General features: G+C 30.0%; 1 protein-coding gene and 1 non-coding gene across 2 annotated transcripts; one reads left to right on the top strand and one right to left on the bottom strand.

The window, feature by feature from the left end:
* The first annotated feature begins 12,849 nt into the window (after window positions 1–12,849).
* Window positions 12,850–12,922, top strand: TRNAR-ACG. The gene has a single exon. It is a non-coding gene; the product is annotated as a tRNA-Arg (tRNA).
* Window positions 12,923–13,743: 821 nt separating this feature from the next.
* On the bottom strand, window positions 13,744–14,938 carry LOC124912702 (putative F-box protein At5g15660). The gene is made up of 2 exons (XM_047453353.1): window positions 14,278–14,938; window positions 13,744–14,060 (listed from the first exon to the last, which is right to left on the bottom strand). Exons 1-2 carry the CDS (start codon window positions 14,936–14,938, stop codon window positions 13,744–13,746), a joined length of 978 nt encoding a protein of 325 aa, XP_047309309.1.
* Between the last annotated feature and the right edge of the window lie 1,671 nt (window positions 14,939–16,609).

The raw sequence follows: 16,609 nt of genomic DNA, 5'->3' as shown, positions 1-16,609 counted from the left end.
GGTTTTTCCTCAAAGAGAAAAACTGAAGGTTAATTGCATATCTATCGGTTTTTCTTTAAAGGGAAAAACCGAATGTTAATTGCATATCTTTCGGTTTTTCCTCAAAGGGAAAAACCGAAGGTTAATTGCATATCTATCGGTTTTTCTTCAAAGGGAAAAACCGAAGGTTAATTGCATATCTTTCGGTTTTTCTTCAAAGGGAAAAACCGAAGGTTAATTGCATATCTATCGGTTTTTCTTCAAAGGGAAAAACCGAAGGTTAATTCAATAACTCTCGGTTTTCTTCAGAGTGAAAAACCGAAGGCTAATTTAATAACTGTCGGTTTTCCCCTTTGAAGAAAAACCAAGAGTTGTATGGAAAACTTTCGGTTTTTCTCTCGATTATCTAAACTGAAAACTCTAGGATATCTTTCGGTAAACGCACAATTATTTTTAACGACAGAGTCAATACCGAGGGATGGCGAGAGTTACCTTAACTCTCGGAATTTGGTCTATACCGAAAGTTATAGGGTCAAAACCGAGAGGTTTTACTCTCGGTTTTGACCCCTTTTTCACCAGTGTAACAATTAGAGCCTAATAATAATTAGGGGTTTTATAAACATTGGTCATCCCACTTTTTGAACTTACTAACCCATATAATGACATGAAAAACATTCATGCATATGCATAAGAAACCGAATATATTACAAATTTAATTCATAAAATGTTATCTTAGTCTAATTATGTCTCACTCTCGTATGAATTCTATTTCAAATTTTGTCCTTAATCTTTTATTACATTAAGAGGTGCAAATTGAAGATTCTATATTTTGCATTTTTTTTACATAAAATCAATAAATATGTTGCTCTTAAATTGATCTCTACTTGTCAGGTTACTTTAGTGAATTGATAATTTTCAATAGTTTTAACCATTTCAAGGGCCATCATTGTCAAATAATGGGCAAGGATGCTAAACATATATGCATGATTATGTTTGAGAATAAATTTGAAATTAATCTCATTATATAATTGAAAGTTTATTGATAATTAAAGGCAACCCTAAATTTTGATAGGTCGAAGGTTATATGTATATCCAGAATCATGTTACTGTAAATGATTCGACGTATTTCACTGAAACTTCTCCACAAAGTTTACAATAATAAGAAAGAAGGGAGATAAAAGTCATTCAATATGTTAGATTTATCTTATTCGTACAACTTATTCAAAAATACAATGATTGATAATGCAAGACAATTTATTCTCAAATAATTCACGGCCCTTGTTTTGTATTTGGATTTTTCAAATAACCCAACAAAATCAATTATCACATCACTACCTCTCTCATCGATCAAATCAATTAAATGCTTGTTTGATTTAGCGTTTATAAGTTGCGTATTCCGTTTGCGTAATAAGCTGCTACAATAACTTCGCGTAATAAGCTCACGTAAAAAATTATAATCAAACACATTTTTGCGTTTAAACTCAATTTTCTCTCTACTTTCCACTCAGCGTTTAAGATTATAATCTTAACGTTTTTCACTCTCATCATTTAAAAATGTTTTTTATTCAATCTGTCATCAATTTCATTCATTTCTAAGTATTTTATTCATTCTTTCTCATCAATTTAATATTGTCTAATCATTTTATTCATTATCTCTCATCTATTCCATATATTTAGAATATTTTTTATATATTTATATATTTATATAAAATTATTATAATAAAAAAAATATACATTTAAATATATTTTTATTTATTATTTATAATATATGTATCTTAATATATAAAATAATTAAGCAAAATATAAAATATAAATACATTTTTCAAAATCATCACTCATAATCATTATTTAATAACCTAGGTTGAACAACAGCATGGTTAATTAACCACCATCTACAAATCATCAATTATATTATCTTCAAGCTTTGTTAAATATTTTTTTAATTTTTTTAAAAATAATTTTTTATTATATATATTTAGATTTTTTATGATTGCAATATAATAACTCACAATATCCCATAAAAAAAGCCATATGTAATAGAGAGAAAGAACATAAAGAAGTAATGAAAAATATAGCTAGTTTTCAGATTTTATTTTGCTCACCATAAAAATGAAAACGACTTAAATTTATTAATAGAAAACTGAATAACTGACTCAGTTCTACTCTTTTTTATTCAATGCAAAATTTTCGTAACACTCTTGCTCCATTTATTTGATGAGAAAATTTTCCATTGGAATAAAGAAATAGAGAAATGAGCTCCTTCTCTTTTCTTCTCCACTCAGCTCAATATTCAGTAGATCCATTCTGGAGGCAAACATAGTTCTGGCGAAACATCTACACTTTTCTCTTGCACAGGCTGAGGAGCATCATTCTTAATTACTTTGTAGACTAATCACAAAATAAATATATATTAGCTAAACCAACATAAAATACTTGCAAAACAAACATGAGTATTCAATTTAAACAATAATATAATTTAAATTATTCAATAAGTTTTAAAATTCAAGATTTTATCTTTGCATACAAATTTAAGTTTAAAGGTAAGTAGGTAAATTTTGATTTTTATTTCAAACCTAAATTATACCCAAAACCTTCAATGTGTAACCCACAAAGAAAATGAACAACAAAAGTTAAAATAGCCTACGAATGAAGAATTAAAATTTGTGCTAAAATGTTCATAGTTTCTTTATTCATTTAAATAATTGTATATTGAAATTATTCATATGGAAGGGATACAAATTTTTTTTCCATAATATTATTATTGTCTATATATATTTAAATAACTCAATCTTTAATAACAAAAATAAATATAATTTTTTATTCTTTAATTGATAATAACCCGGGTAAAATTTTTTAAAACAGTTTAGCACGGATAGGCTCCGCGCATATATATATATATTTTGACAAGTTTGTCTAAATATAATTAACACGCAGAATAACATAAATATAATTTTTTTAGATAATATTTTCATTGTCTATATATATTTAAATAACTCAATCTTTAATGATAAAAATAAATATATTTTTTTTAATTGAAAACATTCAAAAACAAGTCTCCACTTACTTTGTCGATTTCTAGCAGAAACTGTTCCTCTGACAGTCGGAATGAACACGCCAGTTCCGCCGCTTTTCTATCAAAATTATGTTAATTACTGTATATGTAAGTTGGGAATGCTTTATAGTTAAATTGTATTATTTGTAAGAGTTTAAGGACTATTTTAACATTTGTTAATAATATACAAAAGGGGTAGATGGCACCCTAGGAGCCATTACTTTTTTCTCAAACGGTTTCTATCTCTAAACCTAAGATTCAATCTTGTAGATTTCTTATGGTATCAGAGCAAGATCTTCAAGAACAAGGAGAATCAGAAGATATTGAGACAACATCTTCTTCTTCAGGTACTGATTCTTCTTCGCCTTCTTCGAATTCTTCTTCGACAAGTATTTCGAGTAAAGAGGAGATTCAAGAAACTGTCATAATGATGGGAAAGAAAAAACGTGACAAAGATACAATGACTATTCATAACTCAGATAATCCAGGAGGGATTATCTGCACCACAATCTTCAACGGTTCAAACTATATAGGCTGGAGTAGTGGAATCCGACTAGCCCTTGAAGCAAAATCGAAATTAGGGCTTATTGATGGATCATGTATTGCTCCAACTGAACCAGGAGAGTTTGATAAGTGGAGGAAGGTCGATTGCTTGGTCCGCTCATGGATCCTTAATACAGTTACTGATGAAATTAAAGGTAATTACTCTTCTACTACAACTGCATTAGATCTTTGGAATGATATTCAAGAAAGATATCAAGAGAATAATGGTCCTCAAGCTTTTCAAATTCAAAAGGGGATTAGTAATCTGCGTCAAGGATCATTAACATTAGAGAAATATTTCTCTAAAATCAAGAAACTATGGGATGAACTTCTAGTATTGGAACCTCTTCCATCTTGTGATTGTGAACCAAGAAGTACTTGCTGCTGCAAAATGACAAAATTAGTCATTCAACAAGATACATCAAACAAGTTGACACAGTTCTTGATGGGTCTGAATGAGTATTATGACAATGCTAGACAACAGATTCTTCTGATGGATCCAAAACCTAGCATTAACAAAGTATATGCTATGTTGCTAAGTATTGAGAGACAAAGAGAAGTTCAATCATTAATGATTGATCAAAATGAGAATTTCGCTATGCTTTTGAAGGATAACATAGAGCAACAAAGAGGACAGAAAACTGGAAAATTCAATAGAGGAAAAGGAGGAAGACAATCTATGGGAAGAGGTAACAACAAAGGAAGTTCTTCTAGAGATATGTATTGTACTTATTGTAGAACTGAAGGACACAATCAAGATGGTTGTTTCAAGTTGAATGGGTATCCAGATTGGTGGAAGGGAAATAGAGATCAAAAGGTAAAAAATGTGGCTAATATGGCAGACACTCCATTCTTCAATTATGAAGAACAACCAGAATCCTCTGAAAAATCATCTATCAAAATCAGCAAAGTTGAAATTGCTGCTGCCTTCAAAGAAATGATGAAAGATCTTCTTGCAGAAGGAAAAGGTAAAGAACATTACTATGAAGGTACACAAATTTCTCCTAATATAACTTCTAACTTTAATGGTGCTTGTAGTCTTAATGTTCATGGTATTTTTAAAAATGAACCTATTTGGATTATTGATAGTGGAGCTAGTTGCCATATATGCTCAAATGTGAATAGAATGATTGAAATTAGGAATGTTGCTAATATACCTTTATTTTTACCTGATGGAACAACCAAACATGTGAAGCAAATAGGAAATGTAATACTTTCTGATAAATTGAAACTTCTTGATGTTATGCTTGTTCCAGACTTTAAATACAACCTAATTTCAGTATCTAAACTTGCTAAAACAAATCATATTAGATGTCAATTTTCGCCTACTGGTTGTATATTGCAGGATCTTAAGGACAACAGCACCATAGGAACTGGAGAACTATCTCAAAACTTGTACTTGTTTGAAAATGTAGGATCTAAATCCGGGTTAGAAAATACTTTACTAAATAGTTGTACTGATTTCAAATTACTGCATAGGAGACTTGGACACCTTTCTGATGTAGCATTAAAGCATGTCTTTTCTTTTAATAAAGATGATATTGTTCATTGTGATGTTTGTCCTGTCTCTAAATTGAAACGATTGCCTTTTAGTAGTAGTGTTTCTAAAACCACACACTGTTTTGAAATTGTTCATATGGATGTTTGGGGTCCATACAAAGAAAATTCACTTATAAATTGTCCTTTTATGTTAACCATTGTTGATGATTATAGTAGATTCACATGGACTTACATGATTAAATGCAAAAATCTTGTTATCCAAACATTTATTGAATTCTATGCCATGATCAAAACTCAATTCAATTTGGCTGTCAAAATTATTAGGACAGATAATGGTAGTGAGTTTGTTAATAACGAATGTCAATCTTTTTTAAAGAAAAATGGGATTTTACATCAAAAATCGTGTGTCTACACACCCCAACAAAATGGGGTGGTAGAAAGAAAACACCAACATCTTCTTCAAGTAGCTCGGTCATGTATGTTTCAGGCCAAAATGCCTAAAATATTCTGGCCATTTTCAATATTAATGGCAACCCATGTTATTAACAGAATTCCTTCCAAAATTTTAGAATGGGATAATCCATATCACATTCTTTATAAACAAAAACCTGATTATTCTAATTTGAGAGTTTTTGGATGTTTATGTTATATCAAAAATAATTTTCCAAATAAAAGAAAGTTTGAACCAAGGGGGTCAAAGTGTGTCTTCTTAGGTTATCCTTCAGGACAAAAAGGATTCAGGGTTTTTGATTTAAAACAAGAAACTATTATTGTTTCAAGAGATGTTGTTTTTCATGAAAATATTTTCCCTTTTCACAAATCTAAAGTTAAAGAAAAAAATTCTTTTAATCATGATGTTGGTTCTAACCAAACTGTTTTTGATTTGTATGATTCTGAAACTGGTTCTGAAACAGATTCTGATAATGATACTTACACAGATAACATTTTTGAAGAGTCACAAACAGAAAATCAAAATAGTTTTGAACCCCAAAGTGAAAACACTCATTTTCAAGAACAATCTGAAAATTCTCAAACTTCTTTTTCACAAGATGAAACTTCTTTTTCCCAAGATGAAAATGTAAAAGTGGGAAGACAAAGAAAACCACCAGCATGGTGTAATGACTATGTGATGAGTTCAAATATTGATTCATCTACAAAAAATAAAAAAACATATACTCCTAATACTTTTCCTTACACATTCAAATGCCAAAAAGAAAATTATCTAGAATTTTTAGGTAATATTTCTACTATTAAAGAGCCTCAAACATACATAGAGGCTTCAAAACTTAATCATTGGCAGCAAGCCATGAAAGAGGAGTTAACTGCTCTTCAAGAAAATAAAACTTGGATTTTAACTTCTCTTCCAAAGGGAAAAAAGTCAATTGGATGCAGGTGGGTATTCAAAACTAAATTGGAACCAGATGGGTCAGTAGCAAAATATAAAGCTCGTTTGGTGGCAAAAGGATACAACCAAAAGAATGGAGTTGACTTTCACGATAGTTTCTCTCCGGTAGCCAAAACGGTAACTGTTCGGTTATTTCTTGCTTTAACTGCTGCTAACAAATGGTTTTTACAACAATTTGATGTAAATAACGCATTTCTCCACGGTAATCTTAATGAGGATGTTTATATGATTCCTCCAGAAGGTTATACCGAAGCTAAAACAGGTCAAGTATGTAAGCTTAAAAAGAGTCTTTATGGTTTAAAACAAGCATCTAGACAATGGAATTTAGAATTTACAAATTGTCTTACAAATTATGGTTTCATACAATCTGTTCATGATAATTGCTTGTTTACAATGAAAACCAATGATTTCTTTTTAGTTTTATTAGTTTATGTTGACGATATTCTAATTGCAGGAGACAATTTATATCAAATTAATTGTGTGAAACATTTACTTGACAAAAGGTTCACAATTAAAGACCTAGGAAATGCTAAGTATTTCTTAGGATTAGAAATATATCGTACTGATGCTGGAATATATGTTAATCAACGAAAATATGTTTTAGATATTCTTGCTGACACAGGATTAACAGGTTGTAAACCTGCTGTAATTCCTATGACAAAGGGGATTAAATTGAATGAAAAAAACAGTACTGTGATATCTGAACCTGAGAGGTTCAGACGGCTTATTGGGCGTTTGATTTATCTTAGTTTTACGCGACCAGACATTGGTTTTAGCGTACAACAGTTAAGCCAATACATGAATCAACCCTTACAAATTCACTGGGATGCAGCCCTTCAGGTTGTGCGATACCTGAAAGGGACTCCTAGTTTGGGGTTGTTTTATCCTTGTGTATCTAACAATCTACTTGAGAGTTTTTCAGACGCAGATTGGGCTACTTGCACTGATAGCCGACGATCAATCACAGGTTATTGTATCAAGTATGGTGATGCACTAATATCTTGGAAGACAAAGAAACAAAACACTGTCTCTCGATCATCAGCTGAAGCAGAATATCGAAGTATGGCTACAACAGTTTGTGAGCTCAAATGGATTTCATTTTTACTACAAGACATGAATGTTTCACTTAAGTTACCAATTCCGCTGCGGTGTGATAATCAAGCGGCGATACATATCGCTGAAAATCCAGTTTTTCATGAACGTACAAAGCATCTAGACATAGACTGTCATCTTGTACGTGATCATTTCAAGCAAGGTTTTATTCTTCCTCAACATGTATATTCAAAGGTACAACAAGCCGATATTTTTACCAAACCATTGGATTCCGGCCCTTTTTATCTACTTCGGAACAAGATGAATCTTAAAGATCTACATCTTGAGGAGGGGATATCAAAATTATGTTAATTACTGTATATGTAAGTTGGGAATGCTTTATAGTTAAATTGTATTATTTGTAAGAGTTTAAGGACTATTTTAACATTTGTTAATAATATACAAAAGGGGTAGATGGCACCCTAGGAGCCATTACTTTTTTCTCAAACGGTTTCTATCTCTAAACCTAAGATTCAATCTTGTAGATTTCTTAATCTTGCACCAGCACCAGCACCACTCTCTTTCAGATTCACCGGTGCCCTAAATAAGTGTTGATTGTAGCCGCCAATCTAAAATTTTATTAAATAACTAGATCATCACACATTCACACGTCTTTAAAACAATACAAAACCCATATATAATAGATGGAAAAAAATGGTACCGGAACCGGAAATTGGACATGTTTCTGATGCGAGTAAGGAGCCTCCGGTCTGCTAGGAATTGTGAAACTTGACGGACGATTATTGGTCATTGGATCTTGACGAACGGGATAACCGAAACCCTGGCGAGTTTCGAAACGAGTTAGAGAAATGCGAGTTGATCGATGAATCAAGAGAAGAGAAAGAAGATTTTACCTGTGGCTGTGGTGGAACTAGAGGCCTTGTGTTCATTGGCGATACGGCGACGTTTCGTTTCTGACGCTGGTCGAGTAAAGCGATGTCGGTGAATGGAGCAGGCCTCTTGTTGTAGAAAGGCTCCTCCTGAAGGATATCAGATAGAAGCCATAACTGTGCTTCTTTTACACTTGGAGGGAATTCCATTTCTGCAGAGAAGAGAAGTTGTAGGAGGGAGAGAGAGAGAGGCTGTGACTGTGTGAGAGAGAGGGAAGGGGTTTTATCGGGCGGGTTTTACAAATACAAGAGCAGGCGCCAATTTATGGACGCAACTTTTCTTTTTCTTCCTAATTAATTACATGTTAATAATAAATATATAATAATCTTATTCACAGATTTATAATAAAGATCATTTAACATAAATATTAACTCATAATTTGTTTAGTCTAACAATTAGTTATATATATTAATAGAGATATTAATATTACATACATAAATTAATAATATTATATGTGAGTATTATATGATTTATAATTAATAATGTCCTTAAAACATGAATTAAAATTTTAGTTTTAATTGACAGTTGTCTATAATTCAACTTTTTTAATGTCTATAAAAAAATATTGAATAAATTTTAATAGAATTAGTCAAAACATTTATAATATTTCCTATTTTTCCTCTAATATACATATTGACATTCAAATTGAATGTAATTGCACATAAATTAGATATTACATTTTTATTTTTAATAGTTATTTAAAATGATTATATAATTTAAATTGGACCATTACAATCTATTTTGGTCTAATTTAAAATCAGTTATTTAATTTTATGAAGCAATTAGCTAGTAATATTAAAAAAAATATATAATAACAGTCTACACTTTAAAATATGTCAATTCTGAGAGTAACCATTGAAAAGAAGGGTTTGAATACAATCATGGACATTTACATCTTTACTCTGTTTTGGGCTGTTTTTATATTTTACATTTCAATTTCATTCCACCTATAAAAATAAAGTCAACAATTATTAATAAATATTCTTTATTTACAAATCAATTATTAATAAATATTCCTTATCTACCCATCAATTATTAATAAAACTTCTTTATCTAGAAATTTAAATTAATAATATTAAAATAATATTGCAATTAATTAGTTAATGTAAATAAAGAAAATAATAGAGAGAGGGTTGAATGACGTTGAATGACAGCACACTCATAATTAAAACATATTTTTAAAATATAATTGTTAAAAATGTAATCTTGAAAATTTGTACTTAGATTTAAAATATGTGGTATAATTTTAATATATATATATATATATATATATATATATATTTAAATGATCCATAAAATTATAATGAATAGTCATTAAGCATACAACAATAAAAGCATTATAAAAGCATTATATTTATGAAGAAAATCACACAAATAATACAAAATTAATGTGTGCGGAGATTTTTCAAAGGATAATGAATTCTCTGACTAAATTTGTCGATTTCCCACATTGAACCTCAAATAATGTTGGATAATAGCATTTTGAAGGACGGAATTTTTAAACTAGTTTTATAAATTCCATTGATGAATGGAAATTAGAATGTGGGTAATAAAATCAAATTAAATTCACATGAAATTCAAACGTGAATTAAAATGTGAAATTTGATCCAAATGTATAATTTAAATCAATTAATTTAAATTAATTGATCTAAAATGTCTTGATGACCAATTAACAAAATGTTGTTAATTTGTAATGTAATTTACATGAGTTTGTTATTATTATTATTTGTTATGATAATTAATATTATTATTAACAAATTGGAAAACCATGTAAAGTTGGTATTGAATTGTAAATGCCTTAATTGTTTGGGCAAACAATTACTCTATAATGAAGAGAAAAACTTTAAGGTAATGAAGAGGCAAACAATGTCAACCGTTGGATCAAATGATGATTTTATTTAATGATTTAACTTTTTAACAATATAAGACCTCTCATCTCTAATCAAAAACTCACTTCATCCTTAATTTTTCTCACTATAAAATTCCAAAAGTCCTCTTCTTATTTTGTGAGTGTTCTTCGAGTTCTTTGCTCGATATTTTCCGTTGAAACCCGGTGATAGTTCAGGTACGCTGATCAAGTTCGACGAGTAGTGATTTCAGTGTAGAATCACTACTAGATTCGTTGTAACCTGGGAGACAGTCATTTACGATAAGCTCCAGCACAAACGGGAGACGATGGAACTGTTTTAAGAGAAATGTGTCTAACAAATGTCTCAAATCAACATCTCAATCGGTGATTTCATTCTTCATATATTTTATTTGTTTTATTTATTTATACATCACTTTATATATATTTCTGTAATTTATTTCAAGACAAAATTTCTAACAATCTTAAAACAGCTTCTTTGTGCTAAGCTATTTAAGAGTTTGCGCCATCTAATATTGTTTTTTTGTCTTTGATATTTCAAAAATATGAGTCGCAGTGTTGCGAAAGAGATGATGTTCATTTCGAAAAATGAAAATGATTCATCTTAAGAAAAAAAAAATCAACAAATAAAGATAAGTCTTTATTGTATATAAATATGTTGATTATTAACACATATGTTCTTATGTTGTTAAAGCTTAATTTTTATTAGCTAATATATTTTGTTATAAATTTTTTCTCAAAGAACTTTATTATGTATATTCATTATATAAATGTTATATATAAAATAAATTAGAACATAAATAATTTAACTAGGAAAATTTCCGTAAGATGCACACGGATAAGGATAAAAATAAAATAAATTAAAAAAATTATAATAATATTTATTCAATGTTTAAAATTATTAAAATAAAAAATATAACGCTCTCATTCCACATTTTATTCACTTCGATAAAACAACTTATTTTCTCACATGTTTAATCACATATTTTATCCGAATGAATCTCTCATTTCGTGACTTTACACTTTCACTTTATCAATCAAATATTTGATTCATATTTTTTAATAATTAGCATCGTGACCTCACACCTTGGTCAATTAAATATTTGATTCATATTTCTTTAACTACTTTCAAATGATACCGGTCTATTATCCCTCAACAAACCACATCTCAATCACATTTGGTTAAACGTTGTACTTGTTTTGTTAGGTTGCAAGTTCGAAACCTACAAATAACATTTTTAAATTTATTTTTAACCGTTTTAAGTTTATGGGCGAGTCAGCCCACAATCCGACCCAAGTATCCATTTACTCTCACATAAATATCCAAATTAACCACAGCTCTCGACCCGGCAATCCGGACACTTTAAAAATTAAGCATCATTATATATATAGATTAGTTAGTTAAAAATTTGAATTTTTATTTTTAAAATGTCTCGCGTTCATAAAATTTGGTGTTGAATCTTAAACATAAAGTGTTGTTAGTTTAGTTTGTTAAAAGGTTGTACTTGTTTTGTTATGTTGCAAGTTCGAAACCTACAAATAACATTTTTAAATTTATTTTTAACTGTTTTAAGTTTATGGGCGGGTCAACCCACAATCCGACCCAAGTATCCATTTACTCTTACATAAATATCAAAATTAACCATAGCTCTCGACCCGGTAATCCGTACACTTTAAAAATTAAGCATCATTATATATATATAAATTCTGAAGTAGTATTCTGAAGTAGTATTGGTCTGTCCTTTCTGTATTGGATTCTTGGTGACCTAATAAAATGAAGAAAAAATCCTAGTATTTAATATTTTAAAAGAAAAAAAAATATGAGTATTGATTGAGAATTTTTCTTTATCCAAGCATATTATTTAAAATAGTGTAATATTATCAATAACACAATTCTAGCTCTATTCCAACATCAATAATCTAGGAACAAGCTAAGCAAAAAAACAATATAAACTCATGATGGTTAACAAAATCAAAATCAAAACCAAAACCAAGTTATCATAAATCAAAACAGTTATTTAAATGTTCAACGATAACAAACAATGTCATGTGAAATCAAAAGTAGATCAGAATCAATTCTATCTTTTCGTTTGAATACCCAATTTATCAAATTGTATAAAAACAACCTCCACAAAAAAGATAAAAAATAAATATTTATAATTATAATTATATATATAAATATATAATTTATATAACTAACGATTTAAAATAAACCACTTAACCCACATTAAACAAATATCACCCTCTAACATTAATAAAAAGAAAAACATAAAAAATTAATAAAAACATGTTACAAGTTTATTGACGTATTTTTATAAACATATTTATGTGAATTTAAAATATACAAGTTAAGTAGCTTAGACTTTTAGAATTATATATATATTACAATTTCAATTTTTTTTTTTTTTTTTTTTTTTTATAAAGGTTTGAAGACTTATGTCTTAAAAACACTCAAATAAATTAAATATTTGTTATTTTATTTTCAAATATCTAGACCCAACCCAAATGAAAATCAAAATTGACTCTGTGGCCCAATGGATAAGGCGCTGGTCTACGAAACCAGAGATTCTGGGTTCGATCCCCAGCAGAGTCGCTATACTTTTTAACTTGATCTCATTTGTTGTTAATGAGGGTGACAAACCATATGAACCATCAAATTCAATAACTTTTCATTTAATATATGATAAATAACTTCAAATTTGATCTCTTTTAATGAAGTGACAATCATAAACATATGAAAGATCAAGTTCAATGACTCTTTATTTAAAATAAAATTTAAATAATACAACAGAAATCAATAGACATGTAAAATTTTAAAAAGGAATGACTTGATTTTAAAACAAATTACACACATAAATAAGAAAAATGTTAAAGTATAAAAAATCTTTTGTTCTAATTTGAGATAGTACTGTAAATGAATTATACATACATACCTTTTGCAAGGGAAATAAATATTTAAAATCTCTTCTGCTAGACTTATTACTTAAGTGCTACATTAGAAAATATAAAAGATCATATATTATTATATATTCTGAAATAGTTTCAGTCTTTCTTTATTGGATCCTTAGTCACCTGATCAAAGGAAGACAAATCATAAGTATTTAATATTCTAAAGAAAAAACTTTATTAAGAAATCTTAACACAGATTTTGAGGTAGTTTAATCATAACTAAATATATATAATATTAATGCATGCAATAAATTTTTTTTAGCTCTATTCCAACATCAATAATCTAGGAACTAGCAAAGACAAAAAATAATATAAACCTAGTTATCATCAACCATAATACATTCATTTAAATGTTCAACAATAACAAACAATGTTATGCGAAATCAAAAGTATACCAATGTTATCAAATTGTATAAGAAAAACTCCTCAATAAAGATAAATAAATGAGAAGTCTTACCACGTTACTTATGCTTGAAAACTATCATTTATCCTGAACAAATATTCCATATGATCCATGAAATAAAACCGAGAAGTCGAAAAAATCGAATGGACAACATTGTCACTCCACCGTCCATTCCAAAACAAAGGTGCGAAACGTCCGTGCGGGGGCTTCAATCTTAGTGCCATGGCATTGCCTAGGATAACCATTTCTTCTTCTGAAAACAAACCAAAGTATGCATCCATTGGTAGCTCGAATCTCCTCATAACCCATTCATTGCTTCGCCCATCAAATTTCAAAATGTCTTTATAAGTATGATCACCCTTCTTGCGCCTTTCGTGGTCTTCCAATAATGGACCAATAAAATCCATCAAAGAACTTGGTCCAACCCAATTGATTTTGATCGGGACCCGATTCTCCTTTCCATCATATGAAAATGTTTTATTCATTAACTTATCCCTCAACACGACGAAGCATTCGTCGTCTAAAGACCGGCGGGGGGATGGCACGATTGTGTAGGAAGGAGAGGCCTCGGGATGGAGAGTAACAAAAAAAAAAACTCTCCTTTGCAACGTCAAAAGCTAGAACCGATCGATTCCAATCCCCGTTTATGTAGATGACACCATCTACGCAACACGTATTAGTTGAAGCCTTGAATGCATCGGGAAGAGGGCCGGCTACGTCTCTAAAGAAATGGTCGACGCCCAATGTCATGATCTTGCAGCGCGGTTCTCCACGTCGGAGAGGAGAACATATCTTATAGATGGAGAGAACTTTGAATTGATTGGTATGAGAATCGAAACCTAGGTAGTTCTTCGCATGTGGTACTTCTTGGCGAAGAGTCAAGACATCTCTGGTGGTCGGGTTCCATATGATGTTGCCGACACAAATGAGGTCGTTAACCATATGGGGCCCGAACTTCCTATCCTCAGGCCTCACCCTGGTTGGCAGGGTTTGAATGTGAGTTAACTTATTGGGGGCCGTGGTTTCATCCAAGTAGGAAAAGGTGCAACGGCCATCATCGAGATAAGTTGAGACGAGCTGTTTTGGGCCACCCAGACGAGAAACCCAGTGTTTCCTGTAGGCGTGAATGAAACGTGGATCATCGACGGTGGACTTCCAAAGCTTGGACACGCACCTGAACCGCAATACACTTTTGGCAGGAAGGTCCTTGAGAATTTTATGGATTAGATGATCAGGGAGATAAACACCTTTCTCCATAATAGATTAATTCCCACCTGGAGAATATATATGATCCCAAACCAGATCAATCTAAAATCTCCAATTCTTTAATCCTAACCTAATAAACAGTTCTTGAGCAATGACAAGGTTTAACCTAGCTATCTTATTGAACCAACCCAATTTCATATCTAATTAAGAAATTAATCAGTTTAACATTTCAAGCAGAGAATAACACCCAATTCGCGAAATTCAATGAGGAGTTTCAATCACGATTTAGATCGATAGGATTGATCATGCATGGAAGTGGAACAGATCGAATTATGTAAAACGAAAGAGAGATTTTGGATGTTTTGTACCTTAATTAGCCTGTTTTGAAGCTTAATTCCTGTAGTAAGGATTGAAGAGGAGAATCGACCTTGACCTTGCAGCAAGATGATCGGAACAAAGAACGGTGTTTTGTCTGAAGCCGCCGCGGAAGCTTCGGCTGGTACTCTCTTTCTCTCACTTTAAGAAGCTGCTAGGGTTTATAAGAAGTATGCCTGGGGCTACGTGTCACTTTTTACTATTTTTAGTAAAAGAACACATTTTATTAAAGATAAGTGTTTCATTACAAATAATTGAAAACAAATTATTAAAATTAACCAATGGTAATCCAAAGAAATTTCTCTACCTAGCTTGTTTAGCCACAAAATCTAGGAGATATTTTGGTAAATCAGAAAAAAAAAATGAAGTAATAATTGAGAAAATATCATGACATTTGTTGTTTCTCTAATTAAAAAAAAAATCAAATGGCCACAACATAAAAGTAGTATAAACATAAAAGACTAAAAATTATGATAAAAATATTGCTAAATATATTTAATCAAAATGGAAAGGTAACTTTGAATCAAATTATTTTATTTTGAAATCTTATAGACTTTTCATATAAATTTTGTTAGCAATATCGAAACATCAAATAGTTAATGGATTCAACCTTGTTCTCACAAATTAGGGAAATACTACATTAAAATTGAAGATTTATCATGTTAGGTTTTGACAACACAAAAGGTGTTTGCGACGTAAAACGAACTTCACAAACAGTGTCGGTAGGAAACAATTGACGTTTTCTTACTCCTAGATAAATTATTTGCAACGAAGTTTTCACTTTAATAAGTTTTTTTTGATACTTTAACAAGAGTTTTCTTTGGATATTTTAACAAAGAATTTGTGACGATTTTACAATACATCTTTCGTGTCTACACATGATGATAACAAATTTAATTTCAATGTGATAAAAACTTGTTCATTTGAGAGATTTAATTAACCACCCAAAAAACTGAATTGCTAAAATTCATTCATTATCATCTGTAAAAATTTGTTAAGATTTTATACAGAGTTTTTTAAATGATCTTAAATCATGATTAAAATATTCCAAATAATATCATATTTTTTTTATAACTCATCTTTTTTACATCATAATTAATTAAAAATAATTTATTTACTTTTCATGCTCTTTTCTTTTTTATTTTGTAGGAATTTATCTTATAAAACTAACTCAAATATCATCTTCTGTAATTCTTTTTAACTATGATAGGAAATGATATCAGGATGGAGAGCAGGCCGAACCCTAACAAAACCAAAGTTTGGGGGTTTATGCAAAAAAAAAAAAAATTTGTTTAAATTTTTATTTAACTTGTTATATTATAAATTAAGATTAATAATTTTGTATTA

Source organism: Impatiens glandulifera, chromosome 8 (assembly GCF_907164915.1).
Source record: "Impatiens glandulifera chromosome 8, dImpGla2.1, whole genome shotgun sequence".
In the NCBI taxonomy this organism is placed as follows: Eukaryota; Viridiplantae; Streptophyta; class Magnoliopsida; order Ericales; family Balsaminaceae; genus Impatiens; species Impatiens glandulifera.
Note: the sequence above shows the minus strand (reverse complement) of the source record. Positions and strands in the feature narration are given on the sequence as shown.

Coding starts and splice junctions, on each gene's coding strand:
- LOC124912702 (XM_047453353.1), bottom strand. CDS start 14,938: ATGGAGAAAGGTGTTTATCTCCCTGATCATCTAATCCATAAAATTCTC. Junction 14,061..14,277: donor TTTTGACGTTGCAAAGGAGA/GTTTTTTTTTTT, acceptor CATTATTGGAAG/ACCACGAAAGGCGCAAGAAG.